Consider the following 18,139-nt stretch of genomic DNA (forward strand, 5'->3'; position numbering starts at 1 on the left):
AATGGCGAATAGTATGAAAAAAAAAAAAAAAAAAAAAAAAATATATATATATATATATATATATATATATATATATATATATATATATATATATATATATATATATATATATATATATATATATATATATCTGGAACAACACAGTCTGATCAATAATAAACAGCATGCCTCACAAACCTCCCTGAATTCTATCATAAATCATTCAATACCCCTGACGAGACAAAAGTAATAGTTATATTATTCATGGACTACCAGAAAGCATTTGACAAAGTCCCTTACATTAAATCGATGTACAAGGTCCGGGTGTTGAGGCTTCCTGGTTGCACAGGAAATTGGATAGAAGTCTGGTTACGTGATAGAAAGCAGAGAGTAGTAATGAATGGGGAATCATCACCGTAAGTCACCTGTTACTCGATTCGTATTTGGACTTATATTTTTCATCACTTATACTAACAATATTGACGTAGGACCAAATATCCTAGTGTCCAACTCTGCAGATGATTCAAAGATCGGCAACGCCATAAACATTGAAGTAGATAGGCTAAGCTTACGTGAGGATCTAGATATAATCACTGTATGGTCTGGTACATGGCAAATACCATTCAACGTCAATAAATGTCAGCTGTTACAAGTAGGAATCTTAAATGAGAAAATATGATTATGAACTGACGGCTCACAAGATAAAGGACACCCCTAGTGTAAGACATTTAGGGGTCAATGTCTCCAATATCTTTAGATTTTCCCAGCATTGCAATGAAGCTGTAAAGACAGCAAATAGGATGTTAGAATATGTAAGCAAAAACTTTAGGTACAAAAGCAAGGATGTGATATTGCCGCTATACCAAAGTCTAGTTAGGCCACACTTCTAATATATAGTGCAGTTTTGGGACCATGTACTTAATGAAGGATATTCTTATATTGGAGGTAGTGCAACGAAGACATACCAAATTGATTCCTTCCTTGTGTAACAAATATATGAGAAGAAACTGCGAGGATTAAACTTGTTCGTAAGAAAGAAGCGTCCACGGAGCAAATCAATAGAATATTTCAAAATGCTTAGAAAAATTAAAAAACATCGATACTGAACATTTGTTTGCTGTAGCACCAGCATTACCGACGAGAGAAATGGATCAAAACTTAGAGTTCACCTCGTTAATCTGGGCTGCACGAAATTCTTCTTACCAACACCACTGATGCGTGGAATGAACTCCCAGAAAACATTGCTCAGAACAACGCCCTTTGAAACTTCAAAATTAGGCTTGATCATCATTCAGTAAGTAGTTCCAGATGAACATTGGTCTGCATCAGGGAGTGTGATGTCATCATAGCTGTATATTTTGTTTATGGATTGAGCGGTGAGGGAGGTAAATATGATAGTCTCAGAGAAAGGGACAGGTATGCAGTCTTTGGGGAATGAGAGGGCATGGGAAGTGAGTCAGGTGTTGTAAGCTGATGACACAGCACTGGTAGCACAATTGAGCGAAAAACTGTAGAGGTTGGTGACTGAGTGTGAAAAAGTGTATCAAAGAGGAAGTTGAGTGAATGTTGATAAAAGCAAGGTTATTAGCTTAAACAGGACAGACGGAGAGGTTAGTTGGGGTGTGGGTTCGAGTGGAGAAAATTTGGAGAATGTGAAGCATTATAGATACGTGGGAGTGGAGAGTGGACATGGCAGCAAGTCGAAATAGAAATCACTCATAAGAAGGATGAGGGGGCACAGATTCTTGGAGCAATGAAAATTGTGTCGTGTTCCGAGAGAGAGGTCGGTATCTGTGGGGGCAAATACAACTTGCTCACTTCATAAGCTCCCTTAACTTATTTCGAGACTCCTGCATTAACCACTCTCACCACCCAGTCCACAAATCAATTAAACAACCATGGTGACGTTACACACCCCTGCCACAGGCTAACCTTCACCCAGGACCAATCATTCTCCCTTCTTCCTAACCAGGACATACATGTGCATTAAAATGTTCACGAAATTTTCCATTGCTTCCAGGCGCTTTCCTTCCACGCCACATATTTGTAAGACCTTCCACAAGACATCTCTATCTCTGTCAACCCTATCACATGTGTTTTTTAGATCCATAAATGCCACAAACAAATCCACCTGTTTCCTTGAGTATTTCTCGCACACATTCTTTAAAGTAAACTCCTGATCCACACATCGTATACCACTTCTGAAACCTCACTGTTCCTCCCCAATCCGGTGCTCTGCACATAACTTCACCCTCTTAATCATCAGTCTCCCAGGTACACTCAACAAAGTATACCACCGTCGTTCGAATACTGATCGTTGTCCCTCATATCTCTATACAGTGCATATATGCATGTATTTCTCCAATCCTCAGGCACCTGACCATGATCCATACATACATTGAGAATCCTAACAAACTAATCAACAACGCAGTTATCCACTTTACTTAGTAATTCAACTTAAGTACCATCCACTCTGGTTGCCTTGCCACATTTCACCTTTTATCAACCTCTTCACTCTTCACCAAATCGACTTCCGTTGTCCTCTCATTTCACATACCACAGAGACGAAAACACCCTGCATCTGCCACCCTATCATCAAACACATTCAACCTTCCTTCTAGATAATCATTTAGTATCCTTTTCAACTCATCAGAACCTGTTACCACCTCCCTGTTTGTCCTATTCACCGACGTTCCACCTTGTTCTCTTGAATTTCCCACAATGTTCACTATTCCAAAACATCTTATTCTTCGTGAATTTCAGTGACACTTGCTCACCCTAAACCTCGCTTCCCATCTTTTCAAACTCTGTTCCATCCTCTTGATCGGCTGAAGCTTTCTCTTATACATCTCCCAGTCATCTGCAATTCGTTTCTGCAATTACCACTCAAATACCTCTCTTTTCTCTTTCACCAGCAACCACACACTACCCTTTCTTTCCTGCCTACCACCCAACTTAATCATATCACACATTCATCTTGCAAGGGCATGTACTCCCTTAACTCTCTTCTCACTCATATGGTTTCCACTTCCCCGAAAACCTCTTCAAGTCTTCACTCTTGCCTCAACAAGGGAGAGATCAGATTTTAACAGCTGCCCGTCTCAGCACATTCACATCCAGGAGATTCTTTTGCACGCCTACAGTTAGTAAGAAACCCAATATATATATATATATATATATATATATATATATATATATATATATATATATATATATATATATATATATATATATATATATATATATATATATATATATATATATTAGTGAAAGAGAAGAGAGAAGCATTTGGACGATTTTTGCAGGATAAAATTGCAAATGAGTGGGAGATGTATAAAAGAAAGAGACAGGAGGTCAAGAGAAAGGTGCAAGAGGTGAAAAAAGAGGGCAAATGAGAGTTGGGGTGAGAGAGTATCATTAAATTTTAGGGAGAATAAAAAGATGTTCTCGAAGGAGGTAAATAAAGTGCGTAAGACAAGGGAGCAAATGGGAACATCAGTGAAGGGGGTTAATGGGGAGGTGATAACAAGTGGTGGTGATGTGAGAAGGAGATGGAGTGAGTATTTTGAAGGTTTGTTGAATGTGTTTGATAATAGAGTGGCAGATATAGGGTGTTTTGGTAGAGGTGGTGTGCAAAGCGACAGGGTTAGGGAAAATGATTTGGTAAACAGAGAAGAGGTAGTAAAAGCTTTGCGGAAGATGAAAGCCGGCAAGGCAGCAGGTTTGGATGGTATTGCAGTGGAATATATTAAAAAAGGGGGGTGATTGTATTGTTGACTGGTTGGTAAGGTTATTTAATGAATGTATGATTCATAGTGAGGTGCCTGAGGATTGGCGGAATGCGTGCATAGTGCCATTGTATAAAAGCAAAGGGGATAAGAGTGAGTGCTCAAATTACAGAGGTATAAGCTTGTTGAGCATTCCTGGTAAATTATATGGGAGGGTATTGATTGATAGGGTGAAGGCATGTACAGAGCATCAGATTGGGGAAGAGCAGTGTGGTTTCAGAAGTGGTAGAGGATGTGTGGATCAGGTGTTTGCTTTGAAGAATGTATGTGAGAAATACTTAAAAAAGCAAATGGATTTGTATGTAGCATTTATGGATCTGGAGAAGGCATATGATAGAGTTGATAGAGATGCTCTGTGGAAGGTATTAAGAATATATGGTGTGGGAGGCAAGTTGTTAGAAGCAGTGAAAAGGTTTTATCGAGGACGTAAGGCATGTGTACGTGTAGGAAGAGAGGAAAGTGATTGGTTCTCAGTGAATGTAGGTTTGTTTAATTTGTTTATGGATGGCGTTGTTAGGGAGGTGAATGCAAGAGTTTTGGAAAGAGGGGCAAGTATGAAGTCTGTTGTTGATGATAGAGCTTGGGAAGTGAGTCAGTTGTTGTTCGCTGATGATACAGCGCTGGTGGCTGATTCATGTGAGAAACTGCAGAAGCTGGTGACTGAGTTTGGTAAAGTGTGTGAAAGAAGAAAGTTAAGAGTAAATGTGAATAAGAGCAAGGTTATTAGGTACAGTAGGGTTGAGGGTCAAGTCAACTGGGAGGTAAGTTTGAATGGAGAAAAACTGGAGGAGGTAAAGTGTTTTAGATATCTGGGAGTGGATCTGGCAGCGGATGGAACCATGGAAGCGGAAGTGGATCATAGGGTGGGGGAGGGGGCGAAAATCCTGGGAGCCATGAAGAATGTGTGGAAGTCGAGAACATTATCTCGGAAAGCAAGAATGGGTATGTTTGAAGGAATAGTGGTTCCAACAATGTTGTATGGTTGCGAGGCGTGGGCTATGGATAGAGTTGTGCGCAGGAGGATGGATGTGCTGGAAATGAGATGTTTGAGGACAATGTGTGGTGTGAGGTGGTTTGATCGAGTAAGTAACGTAAGGGTAAGAGAGATGTGTGGAAATAAAAAGAGCGTGGTTGAGAGAGCAGAAGAGGGTGTTTTGAAATGGTTTGGGCACATGGAGAGAATGAGTGAGGAAAGATTGACCAAGAGGATATATGTGTCGGAGGTGGAGGGAACGAGGAGAAGTGGGAGACCAAATTGGAGGTGGAAAGATGGAGTGAAAAAGATTTTGTGTGATCGGGGCCTGAACATGCAGGAGGGTGAAAGGAGGGCAAGGAATAGAGTGAATTGGATCGATGTGGTATACCGGGGTTGACGTGCTGTCAGTGGATTGAATCAGGGCATGTGAAGCGTCTGGGGTAAACCATGGAAAGCTGTGTAGGTATGTATATTTGCGTGTGTGGACGTATGTATATACATGTGTATGGGGGGGGTTGGGCCATTTCTTTCGTCTGTTTCCTTGCGCTACCTCGCAAACGCGGGAGACAGCGACAAAGTATAAAAAAAAATATATATATATATATATATATATATATATATATATATATATATATATATATATATATATATATATATGTATATATATATATATATATATATATATATATATATATATATATATATATATATATATATATATATATATATATATATATATATATATATATATATATATATCACATACATTCTACAAAATAAACACCTGATCCACACATCCTCTGCCGATTTTGAAACCACACTGCTCTTCCCCAGTCTGATGCTCTATATGTGTCTTCACCTTCTCACTCAATACCCTCCCATATGATTTTCCTGGAATCGCCAACAACGTATGTCTATGCAGTTTGAACACTTACCTTTACCCCCTTTCCCTTTGTACAATGGCAGCATGCATGTATTCCGCTAATCCTCAGGCGCTTCACCATGATCCGTACATAAACTGAATATCTCTACCAACCAATCAACAACACAGTCACCAGCTTTCCTAATGAATTTTACTGCAGCATCATCCAAACCCGCCACTTTGTCGGATTTCATCTTCCACAAAGCTTTCACTACCTCTTTTCTATTAACCAAACCAATTTCCCTGACCCTCTCAATTCGTGCACCACCCCAACCAAAACACCCTATATCTGCTACGCAATCATCAAACCCAATCCACAAACCTTCATAATACTCATGCCACCTATTCCCTTTATCACTACCTACTATTTCTACCCCACTTGCCCACTTGACCGATGATCCCATTTGTTCTCTTGTCTTACGCATGTTATTTACCTTCTTCCGAAACATCTTTTTATTCCCACTAATGTTTATGATACTCTCTCATCCCAAATCTCATTTGTCCTTTTTCAACCCTTTCACCTTTCTCTTGATCTTCTACCCGTTTCTTTTATACATCTCCCAATCATTTGCATTCCTTCATGGCAAGTATCGTCCAAACGTTTCTCTTTTCTCTTTCACTAACAACTTTACTTCTTCATCCCGCCACTCACTACCGTTTTTGATCTGCCCACCTCCCACCTTTCCCATGCCACACGCATCTTTTGCATGTGGATGAAGAGAGATGGATGATTATTGGTGCATATGCATCTGGGCATGAGAAGAAAGATCATGAAAAGCAAGTGTTTTGGGAGCAGCTGAGTGAGTGTATTAGTAGTTTTCATGCCGGAGACCGGGTATAGCGATGGGTGATTTGAATGCAAATTTGAGTGATGTGGCAGTTGAGGGAATAATTGGTGTACATGAGGCGTTCAGTTTTGTAAATGGTAATGGTGAAGAGCTTGTAGATTTATGTGCAGAAAAAGGTCTGGTGATTGGGAATACCTGGTTTAAAAAGCGAGATATACCTAAGTATACGTATGTAAGTAGGAGAGATGGCCAGAGAGCGTTATTGGATTACGTGTTAATTGATAGGCGCGCGAAAGAGAGACTTTTGGATGTTAATGTGCTGAGAGGTGCAACTGGAGGGATGTGGGGGCGAAGGTGAAGATTTGTAGAGGTGTTCAGAAAAGAAGAGAGAATGTTGGGGTGAAGAGAGTGGTGAGAGTAAGTGAGCTTGGGAAGGAGACTTGTGTGAGGAGTACCAGGAGAGACTGAGTACAGAATGGAAAAAGGTGAGAGCAAAGGACGTAAGGGGAGTGGGGGAGGAATGGGATGTATCTAGGGAAGCAGTGATGGCTTGTGCAAAAGATGATGGTGGCATGAGAAGCGTGGGTGTTGGGCAGATTAGAAAGGGTAGTGAGTGGTGGGATGAAGAAGTAAGATTATTAGTGAAAGAGAAGAGAGAGGCATATGGACGATTTTGCAGGGAAATAATGCAAATGACTGGGAGATGTATAAAAGAAAGAGGCAAGAGGTCAAGAGAAAGGTACAAGAGGCGAAAAAGAGGGCAAATGAGAGTTGGGGTGAGAGAGTATCATTAAATTTTAGGGTGAATATAAAGATGTTTTGGAAGGGGGTAAATAAAGTGCGTAAGACTAGGGAACAAATGGGAACTTCAGTGAAGGAGGCTAATGGGGATGTGATAACAAGTAGTGGTGATGGAAGGAGATGGAGTGAGTATTTTGAAGGTTTGTTGAATGTGTTTCATGATAGAGTGACAATTATAGGGTGTATTGGTCGAGGTGGTATGCAAAGTGAGAGGGTTAGGGAGAATGATTTCGTAAACAGCGAGGAGGTAGTTAAAACTTTGCGGAAAATGAAAGCCGGCAAGGAAGCAGGTTTGGATGGTATTGCAGAGGAATTCATTAAAAAAGGGGGTGACTGTATTCTTGACTGGATGGTAAGGTTATTTAATGTATGTATGACTCATGGTGAGGTGCCTGAGGACTGGCGGAATGCGTGTATAGTGCCATTGTACATAGGCAAAGGGGATAACAGTGAGTGCTCAAATTACAGAGGTATAAGTATGCTGAGTATTCCTGGGAAATTATATGGGAGGGTATTGACTGAGAGGGTGAAGGCATGTACAGAGCATCAGATTGGGGAAGAGCAGTGTGGTTTCACAAGTGGTGCAGAGTATGTGGATCAGGTGTTCACTTTGAAGAGTGTATGTGAGAAATACTTAGAAAAACAAATGGATTTGTATGTAGCATTTATCGATCTGGAGAAGACATAAAATAGAGTTGATAGAGATGCTCTGTGGAAGGTATCAAGAATATATGGTGTGGGAGGTAAGTTGTTAGAGGCAGTGAAAAGTTTTTATCGAGGATGTAAGGCATGTGTACGTGTAGGAAGAGAGGAAAGTGATTGGTTCTCAGTGAATGTTGGTTTGCGGCAGGGGTGCGTCATGTCTCCATGGTTATCTAATTTGTTTATGAATGGGGTTGTTAGGCAGGTGAATGCAAGAGTTTTGGAAATAGGGGCAAGTATGCAGTCTGTTGTGGATGAGAGAGCTTGAGAAGTGAGTCAGTTGTTGTTCGCTGAAGATACAATTCTGGTGGCTGATTCGGGTGAGAAACTGCAGCAGCTGGTGACTGAGTTTGGTAAAGTGAATGAAAGAAGAAAGCTGAGAGTAAATGTGAATAAGAGCAAGGTTATAACGTACAGTTGGGTTGAGGGACAAGTCAATTGGGAGGTAAGTTTGAATGGAGAAAAACTGGAGGAAGTGAGGTTTTTTAAATATCTGGGAATGGATTTGGCAGCGGATGGAACCATGGAAGCGAAAGTGAATCATATGGTGGGACAGGGGCGAAAGTTCTGGGAGCGTTGAAAAATGAGTGGAAGTTGAGAACGTTATCTGGGAAAGCAAAAATGGATATGTTTGGAGGAATAGTGGTTCCAACAATGTTATATGGTTGTGAGGCGTGGGCTATAGATAGAGTTGTCGGGAGGACGGTGGATGTGCTAGAAATGAGATGTTTGAGGACAATATGTGGTGTCAGATGGTTGTATCGAGTAAGTAATGAAAGGGTAAGAGAGATGTGTGGTAATAAAAAGATTGTGGTTGAGAGAGCAGAAGATGGTGTTTTGAAATGGTTTGGTCACATGGAGAGAATGAGTGAGGAAAGATTGACAAGGAGGATATATGTGTAAGAAATGGAGGGAATTAAGAGAAGTGGGATACCAAATTGAAGGCGGAAAGATGGAGTGAAAAAAGATTTTGAGTGATCGGGGCCTGAACATGCAGGAGGGTGAAACGCGTGCAAGGAATAGAGTGAATTGGAACGATGTGGTATACTGGGGTCGACGTGCTGTCAATGGATTGAACCAGGGCATGTGAAGTGTCTTGGGTAAACCATGGAAAGTTTTGTGGGGCCTTGATATGGAAAGGGAGCTGTGGTTTCGGTGCATTATACATGACAGCTAAAGACTAAGTGTGAACGAATGGGGCCTTTGTTGTCTTTTCCTAGCGCTACCTCGCGCACATGCGGTGGAGGGGATTGTTATTTCATGAGTGGCTGGGTGGCGAATAGAATGAATAAGGGCAGACAGTATGAATTATGTACATGTGTATATATGTATATGTCTGTGTGTATATATATATATCTTTCTTTTAAACTATTCGCCATTTCCCGCGTTAGCGAGGTAGCATTAAGAACAGAGGACTGGGCCTTTGAGGGAATACCCTCACCTGGCCCAATTCTCAGTTCCTTCTTTTGGAAAATTAAAAAAAAAACGAGAGGGGAGGATTTCCAGCCCCCCGCTCCCTCCCCTTTTAGTCGCCTTCTACGACACGCAGGGAATACGCGGGAAGTATTCTTAATCCCCTATCCCCAGGGATAATATATATATATATATATATATATATATATATATATATATATATGTTGAGATGTATAGGTATGTATATGTGTTTGTGTGGACGTGTATGAATATACATGTGTATGTGGGTGGTTTGGGCCATTCTCTCGTCTGTTTCCTTGCGCTACCTTGCTAACGCGGAAGACAGCGACAAAGTATAATATATATATATATATATATATATATATATATATATATATATATATATATATATATATATATATATATATATATATATATATATATATATATATATATATATATATATAAGTATATATATATATATATATATATATATATATATATATATATATATATATATATATATATATATATATATATATATATATATATATATATATATATATATATATATTTCTTCTTATTCACGGGGAAATAAAACACGATAAGCTCCCAAGTGCAATTCGTGTAATGCTCACATCATTAGGGGAGATACAAGAAATATAACAGTCGGTCAATATACAAGGAAGAGACGTCCCTTGCATTTATATCACCTGACTTATATTTCTTTCTTGTTTCTTCCTCTGATGATGTGATCATTACACGAAAGTGCCTTTGGGAGCTTATCATGCTTCATTTACTGGTGAAGTGGGAGGAATTTACTAGATCACGCGCTAAATTTTGATCTTTTTTCAATATATATATATATATATATATATATATATATATATATATATATATATATATATATATATATATATATATTGATAGGAAAAATTACTAACCCTTCACTCACTTGTCGTAGTTGATCATCCTGTCGTCGCGGTACCAAAACACGTAGACTGGGGGCTCGGTGGCGCTCTTTAATAAACACACAAGCTTGAGCAGTGACCCATGGTGGATGAACCGCTCTGACCCGCCCACGATCTCAGCGTGGGCCTCTGTGGGAGAGAGAAAATGGATAATAATGTCATGACACTGTTACATGTACGTGGGAGACATGTACGTGGGAGACCCGTATACGTGGGAGGCAGTTACTAGTCATTAAGAACATAAAAGTCAATATACCGTTCATCTAAGTTGAAAGATTTTTGGTTCTCTCAACTAGGGCCTGCTCCTGGGTATGTATATTTAAGGTGCTGTTGTTAATAGACTGCTCACTTAAGAGACAAAGGTTTCTTATACTAGGGAGAAATTTCATAACTTGCTCCTATGATAGGTTATTACCGACTCTACTGGGATATGAATTTGCAAGGAATAGTCGCGTTTGTGTTCATTGAGGTTTACACATTTGGATGGCGTCTACTGAGCAACTGATGTATGTTGGTAATGGTGACACGATCATGGGAGGTTTTCCGTGATATAGTCACACTATTGATACCACTTATTTATTCATGGGATTTTTACATCAGGTTACATGACGAATTCATAGAGCTTTCCTGTCTTACAAGTGAGATCATGTTTGAGTAACTCATTCACAAGGTTATCAACGATATGACTTAGCATGAGATTACAGTTATCACAACACCTAGATCATGTTATGAATGTTGATTGACATACATGTGTGGATGATCGTTGAGGCTGTCCATGTCCAGCCTGAGAGGCAGTATGTAAATCAAAAACTTTAAAAGAAAGTAAGCCGTTTGGTTTATCGAATTTGATGTTTTGAAAAAATTTGATCACGTTGAAGGGTCATCGCTTCAGTCTGCCGAGAGATAACAGTAACTGGGTCAGTCATCGTATGGAGAAACATAATTGATTTACAGTTTACTGACGGTGATAATTGACAAGTGATGTACAGTGATAAGCTTCGATTACTTTAGTGGGTTGTGGCCACAAACATAACGCATTAGGAAGTGAAAACTAAATTGTGTGAAAGCATTTTACTGCTAACTTAAGGAACGCAATATTATTTTTGACGTAATGAGAGTCAAAATAAGTGTAGAGGTATTCGGGTAAGATTTTATCACTGGTCTGCACAGACTGGAAAGTGCCCGGAACTTTCCTAATATGCTCAAGTGGGAAGTTATAACTAACGTTCAATGATATTACTATCTTTTTTCTTCCAGGTTATAGAACGGTAATGTCTCATCTGCTGAAAAGTTAGTAGTGATTTATTCCAGGGTAAAGCTTCGGAAAATCTTTTAGGCTGAAAGCTATTGCTAATCCCATCTTTACTATAAACTTACTTCGGTAAGAACTTATGACATAATCTTGTGGAAAGTAACTTTTGACTTTCTTAACGACATGTCGTATACTGGCTCACTCAGATGGGCGAGTGTCTTCAATATAGCTCAGTATCATATGTTTTAGGACGACATCTCCTTCCCGTTGCCTATGAGGACAACGTCTACCTCATATTAATCAAGATCCTTGACTTTCTTGTTTCTCACTGGTATGTGTTCATGCTTCATAAGTGCTTGGGGGACTTATGCTGTCATTTTCAAACTCAATTCTGGTGATTTGAGAATCAGGATGGATTTTCCCTGTATATATATATATATATATATATATATATATATATATATATATATATATATATATATATATATATATATATATATATATATATATATATATATATATATATATATATATATATATATATATATATATATATATATATGTGAAGAAGGTGAGAGTAAGTGAGCTTGGGAAGGAGACCTGTGTGAGGAAGTACCAGGAGAGACTGTGTACAGAATGGAAAAAGGTGAGAACAATGGAAGTAAGGGGAGTGGGGGAGGAATGGGATGTATTTAGGGAGTCAGTGATGGATTGCGCAAAAGATGCTTGTGGCATGAGAAGAGTGGGAGGTGGGTTGATTAGAAAGGGTAGTGAGTGGTGGGATGAAGAAGTAAGATTATTAGTGAAAGAGAAGAGAGAGGCATTTGGACGATTTTTGCAGGGAAAAAATGCAATTGAGTGGGAGATGTATAAAAGAAAGAGACAGGAGGTCAAGAGAAAGGTGCAAGAGGTGAAAAAAAGGGCAAATGAGAGTTGGGGTGAGAGAGTGTCATTAAATTTTAGGGAAAATAAAAAGATGTTCTGGAAGGAGGTAAATAAAGTGCGTAAGACAAGGGAGCAAATGGGAACTTTAGTGAAGGGCGCAAATGGGGAGGTGATAACAAGTAGTGGTGATGTGAGAAGGAGATGGAGTGAGTATTTTGAAGGTTTGTTGAATGTGTCTGATGATAGAGTGGCAGATATAGGGTGTTTTGGTCGAGGTGGTGTGCAAAGTGAGAGGGTTAGGGAAAACGATTTGGTAAACAGAGAAGAGGTAGTGAAAGCTTTGCGGAAGATGAAAGCCGGCAAGGCAGCAGGTTTGGATGGTATTGCAGTGGAATTTATTAAAAAAGGGGGTGACTGTATTGTTGACTGGTTGGTAAGGTTATTTAATGTATGTATGACTCATGGTGAGGTGCCTGAGGATTGGAGGAATGCGTGCATAGTGCCATTGTACAAAGGAAAAGGGGATAAGAGTGAGTGCTCAAATTACAGAGGTATAAGTTTGTTGAGTATTCCTGGTAAATTGTATGGGAGGGTATTGATTGAGAGGGTGAAGGCATGTACAGAGCATCAGATTGGGGAAGAGCAGTGTGGTTTCAGAAGTGGTAGAGGATGTGTGGATCAGGTGTTTGCTTTGAAGAATGTATGTGAGAAATACTTAGAAAAGCAAATGGATTTGTATGTAGCATTTATGGATCTGGAGAAGGCATATGATAGAGTTGATAGAGATGCTCTGTGGAAGGTATTAAGAATATATGGTGTGGGAGGCAAGTTGTTAGAAGCAGTGAAAAGTTTTTATCGAGGATGTAAGGCATGTGTACGTGTAGGAAGAGAGGAAAGTGATTGGTTCTCAGTGAATGTAGGTTTGCGGCAGGGGTGTGTGATGTCTCCATGGTTGTTTAATTTGTTTATGGATGGGGTTGTTAGGGAGGTAAAGGCAAGAGTTTTGGAAAGAGGGGCAAGTATGAAGTCTGTTGGGGATGAGAGAGCTTGGGAAGTGAGTCAGTTGTTGTTCGCTGATGATACAGCGCTGGTGGCTGATTCATGTGAGAAACTGCAGAAGCTGGTGACGGAGTTTGATAAAGTGTGTGGAAGAAGAAAGTTAAGAGTAAATGTGAATAAGAGCAAGGTTATTAGGTACAGTAGGGTTGAGGGTCAAGTAAATTGGGAGGTGAGTTTGAATGGAGAAAAACTGGAGGAAGTGAAGTGTTTTAGATATCTGGGAGTGGATCTGGCAGCGGATGGAACCATGGAAGCAGAAGTGGACCATAGGGTGGGGGAGGGGGCGAAAATTCTGGGAGCCTTGAAGAATGTGTGGAAGTCGAGAACATTATCTCGGAAAGCAAAAATGGGTATGTTTGAAGGAATAGTGGTTCCAACAATGTTGTATGGTTGCGAGGCGTGGGCTATGGATAGAGTTGTGCGCAGGAGGATGGATGTGCTGGAAATGAGATGTCTGAGGACAATGTGTGGTGTGAGGTGGTTTGATCGAGTAAGTAACGTAAGGGTGAGAGAGATGTGTGGAAATAAAAAGAGCGTGGTTGAGAGAGCAGAAGAGGGTGTTTTGAAATGGTTTGGGCACATGGAGAGAATGAGTGAGGAAAGGTTGACCAAGAGGATATATGTGTCGGAGGTGGAGGGAACGAGGAGAAGAGGGAGACCAAATTGGAGGTGGAAAGATGGAGTGAAAAAGATTTTGTGTGATCGGGGCCTGAACATGCAGGAGGGTGAAAGGAGGGCAAGGAATAGAGTGAATTGGAGCAATGTGGTATACCGGGGTTGACGTGCTGTCAGTGGATTGAATCAAGACATGTGAAGCGTCTGGGGTAAACCATGGAAAGCTGTGTAGGTATGTATATTTGCGTGTGTGGACGTATGTATATACATGTGTATGGGGGGGGGTTGGGCCATTTCTTTCGTCTGTTTCCTTGCGCTACCTCGCAAACGCGGGAGACAGCGACAAAGTATAAAAAAAAAAAAAAAAAATATATATATGTATATATATGTACATGTATATATAAAAAAAAAAAGAGAGGGGAGGATTCCCAGCCCCCCGCTCCCTTCCCTTTTAGTCGCCTTCTACGACACGCAGGGAATACGTGGGAAGTATTCTTTTTTTTTTTTTTTTCCAAAGGAAGGAACAGAGAAGGGGGCTGGATGAGGATGTTTCCTCAGAGGCCCAGTCCTCTGTTCTTAACGCTACCTCGCTGACGCGGGAAATGGCGAATAGTATGAGAGAAAGAAATATATATATATATATATATATATATATATATATATATATATATATATATGTGTGTGTGTGTGTGTATTTGCACATTACATATTTATTCATGCTCGCCTTCATTCGTTCCCGATGCCACCCCGCCCCACAAGATCCAACAAAATATGCATTAAAGAAAGGAAAACACATAACAGGTATATTCTTTTCTCTTCCCCCAAAACCCAAACGCTGCCCCTTGCATCACCTGCATCACCTGCAGCACCGGACGTTTCACATGCCCTGGTTCAGTCAACTGACAGCATGGTTTACCCCAGACGTTTCACATATCTGGTTCAATCCATCTACAGCATGTTGACCTCGGTATACCACATCGTTCCAATTCACTCTATTCCTTGCACGCTTTCACCCACCTGCATGTTCAGGCCCCAGTCGCTCAATATCTTCTTCACTCCATCCTTCCACCTCCAATTTAGTCTCTCGTTTCTCCGTCTTCCCTCCACCTCTTACAAATATCCTCTTTGTCAATCTTTCCTCACTCATTCTCTCTATGTCCAAACCATTTCAACACACCTCCTGCTCTCACAACCACACTCTTTTTATTACCACGCATCTCTCTTACCCTTTTATCACTTACTCGATAAAACCACCTCACACAACATATTGTCTCAAACATTTCATCTCCAACACATCCAACCTTCTCCGCACATCCCTATCTATAGCCAATGCTTCGCAGTCATATAACATTGTTGGAACCTCTATTCCTTCAAACATACCCATTTGTGCTCTCCGAGAATACGTTCCTTCCAAACATTCATCAATGCTCCAAGAACCTTCGCCTCTTCCCCCAAACTATGACTCATTTCCGCTTCCATGGTTCCCTTCGCTGCCATGTCCACTTCGCTTCCTTCAATTTTTCTCCATTCGAACTTACCTCCTTCCAAACATTTTTTCATTCTCCCTAAAGTTTAATGATACTCTCTCACCCCAACTCTCATTTGCCCTCTTTTCAACCCTTGCACCACACTCTTGACCTCCTGCCGCTTTTTTTATACATCCCCCAGTCATTTGCACTCATTCCTTGCAAGTATCGTCCAAACGCCTCTCTTTTCTCTTTCACTGACAACTCTACTTCTTCATCCCACCACTCACTATCCTTTATAAAGTGCCCACCGCCCACCTTTCCATGCCACATGCATCTTTTGCACAAGCCATCATTGCTTCCCTAAATACATCCCATTCCTCATCCACTCCCCTCACATCATTTGCTCTCACCTTTTGCCATTCTACACTCAGTCTCTCCTGGTACTTCCTCACACAATTCTCATCTCCAAGCTCACTCACTCTCACGACTGACTCTTTCTCCCCAGCAGTTTCTCTTCTTTTTTGGAAACATGTACACATAAACGCCAAAACACGCACATGTACATACATATACATTTCAACGTATACATACATATACATACACAGACATATACATATATACACATGCACATATCCATACTTGCTGCCTTCATCCATTCCCCCCTCCCCGTCACACACGAAATAGCATCACACACACACACACACACACACACACACACACACCTCCCTCCAGTGAGGCAGCGCAAGGAACAGACACTCATTCTCTATCTGTCACGTGTAATGTACCGAAACCACAGTTCCCATTCCACTTCCAGGCCCCATAGGTTTACAAAGCTACAAAGAATACAGATTACATAGATCCCATGGTCCATGTGAGTTGGTCAAGCTTTTTCACCACTGTCTTTTCAAACTTATCTCTGATGGGTAGAGTTGTGTTTCCTCCAGTCTTATATATGGCTATAATAGTGGATTTCCTGTTGGTCGTAACCATACAGTAGCCTAAGCTAAGCGCAGTCTGGATGGCTTTCACTCTTTTGGGATCTAAACCGGTACATTGACTAAGACAAGTCTCCTTGCATACCAGGCATCTGGTAACCAGAAGTTATCCATTAAGAACAGTTTCACATTTAATGAAATTTTCACTCATATCAATATTTTTCTGTACATGAGTTTTATCTCTTCGTTTTTGATATAGGATATTTTCTTTTAATTTTTTTCTTTATTTTTCTCTTCTCTCTCTGTCGGCAGTAATGCACTGGAGCATACCAGTAAAGTATAAATTAAACTTTATGGGGAGCTATCGAAAAAGATGGAAAGGGTATTAAATAAACCGCTATATGAAATGTGATATCCTCGTGGGATAGATACAGAAACATTCGAAACAAACGTTGCTAGATGGTTATAAACAATTTCAAGTGAGCCCAAGAATATACACGGCAGAGAGAAACAAATTTTGTTAAATTTAGCCTGTCTGATTGCAGAATCGTAGGCACTTGTACCTAGGAAGGCACCTCTCTCTCTCTCTCTCTCTCTCTCTCTCTCTCTCTCTCTCTCTCTCTCTCTCTCTCTCTCTCTCTCTCTCTCTCTCTCTCTCTCTCTCTCTCTCTCTCTCTCTCTCTCTCTCTCTCTCTCTCTCTCTCTCTCTCTCTCTATATTTTCAACAAATATCTCCAGGTCCTATATTCAGTAGGGGAAGCAGTGAAATGCCTGGCAATTACCATTCTAATCAGGTCAGTTATATGAACACTTCTGGAGTCAAATATCAGGTAAAATCATAGCTCACTTAGAACAATACAGTGTGATCAATGGTACACAACATGGACTTAAAATGTACAGATCAAGCCTCACAAACGTCCTTAGAATTCATCATAAATCATTCGATGATCACAACAACACTAAAGCAATAGACATATTTCCTGACTTCCAAAAAGCATGCGACAGTCCCCACAATAAGTATGTGCTTAAAATCAGGGCCTCGGGGAATACTGGTAGCACAGGAAACTGGGTAGAAGCCTGGTTACGTGGGTGGAGGCAAAGATGTTATGAATAATGAATCATCACCGTGGTCACCCGTGACTAGTGGACTCCCTCAGGGGTTCGTTCTTGGACCTCTTCTTTTCATCATATGTACTAACAACACTGATGTAGGACTGATAGATTATTGTCTAAATATGCAGATGACATTAAGATAGACAATATCATAACCATATTAACTGAAGAACACGGGCTAAGATTACTTGAAGATCTATAAAAAAGAAAAATGCTGATCGGCTTAGGAAATGGCTAATGCCATTTAAAGTTAATAAACATCAGCTGTTGCATGCAAGAAACTTTAAATGAATAATTTGATAATGAACTGATGGGCCATAAGCTAGAATGATACTCCTTATGTAAGGGATTTTAAGGTCACTGCCTCTTGCAACTTTAACTTCTCTCAGCACTGTAGCAAGGCCACCAAGAAAGGAAATATGACGTTAGGATCTATCAGCAGAAACTTTCCATACTAAACTAAAAATGTAG

General features: G+C 40.2%; 1 protein-coding gene across 1 annotated transcript in view; it reads right to left on the reverse strand.

Annotated features, from left to right (window-relative positions):
* LOC139755799 (uncharacterized) overlaps nucleotides 1-18,139 on the reverse strand; it is a 336,170-nt gene that overhangs the window by 75,123 nt on the left and 242,908 nt on the right. Inside the window, exon 5 of the mRNA XM_071674415.1 lies at nucleotides 10,325-10,469. Coding sequence (XP_071530516.1) covers nucleotides 10,325-10,469 — 145 coding nt within the window. The remainder of the gene's footprint in view (nucleotides 1-10,324; nucleotides 10,470-18,139) is intronic.

This window comes from Panulirus ornatus, chromosome 20 (assembly GCF_036320965.1).
Source record: "Panulirus ornatus isolate Po-2019 chromosome 20, ASM3632096v1, whole genome shotgun sequence".
Classification (NCBI taxonomy): Eukaryota; Metazoa; Arthropoda; class Malacostraca; order Decapoda; family Palinuridae; genus Panulirus; species Panulirus ornatus.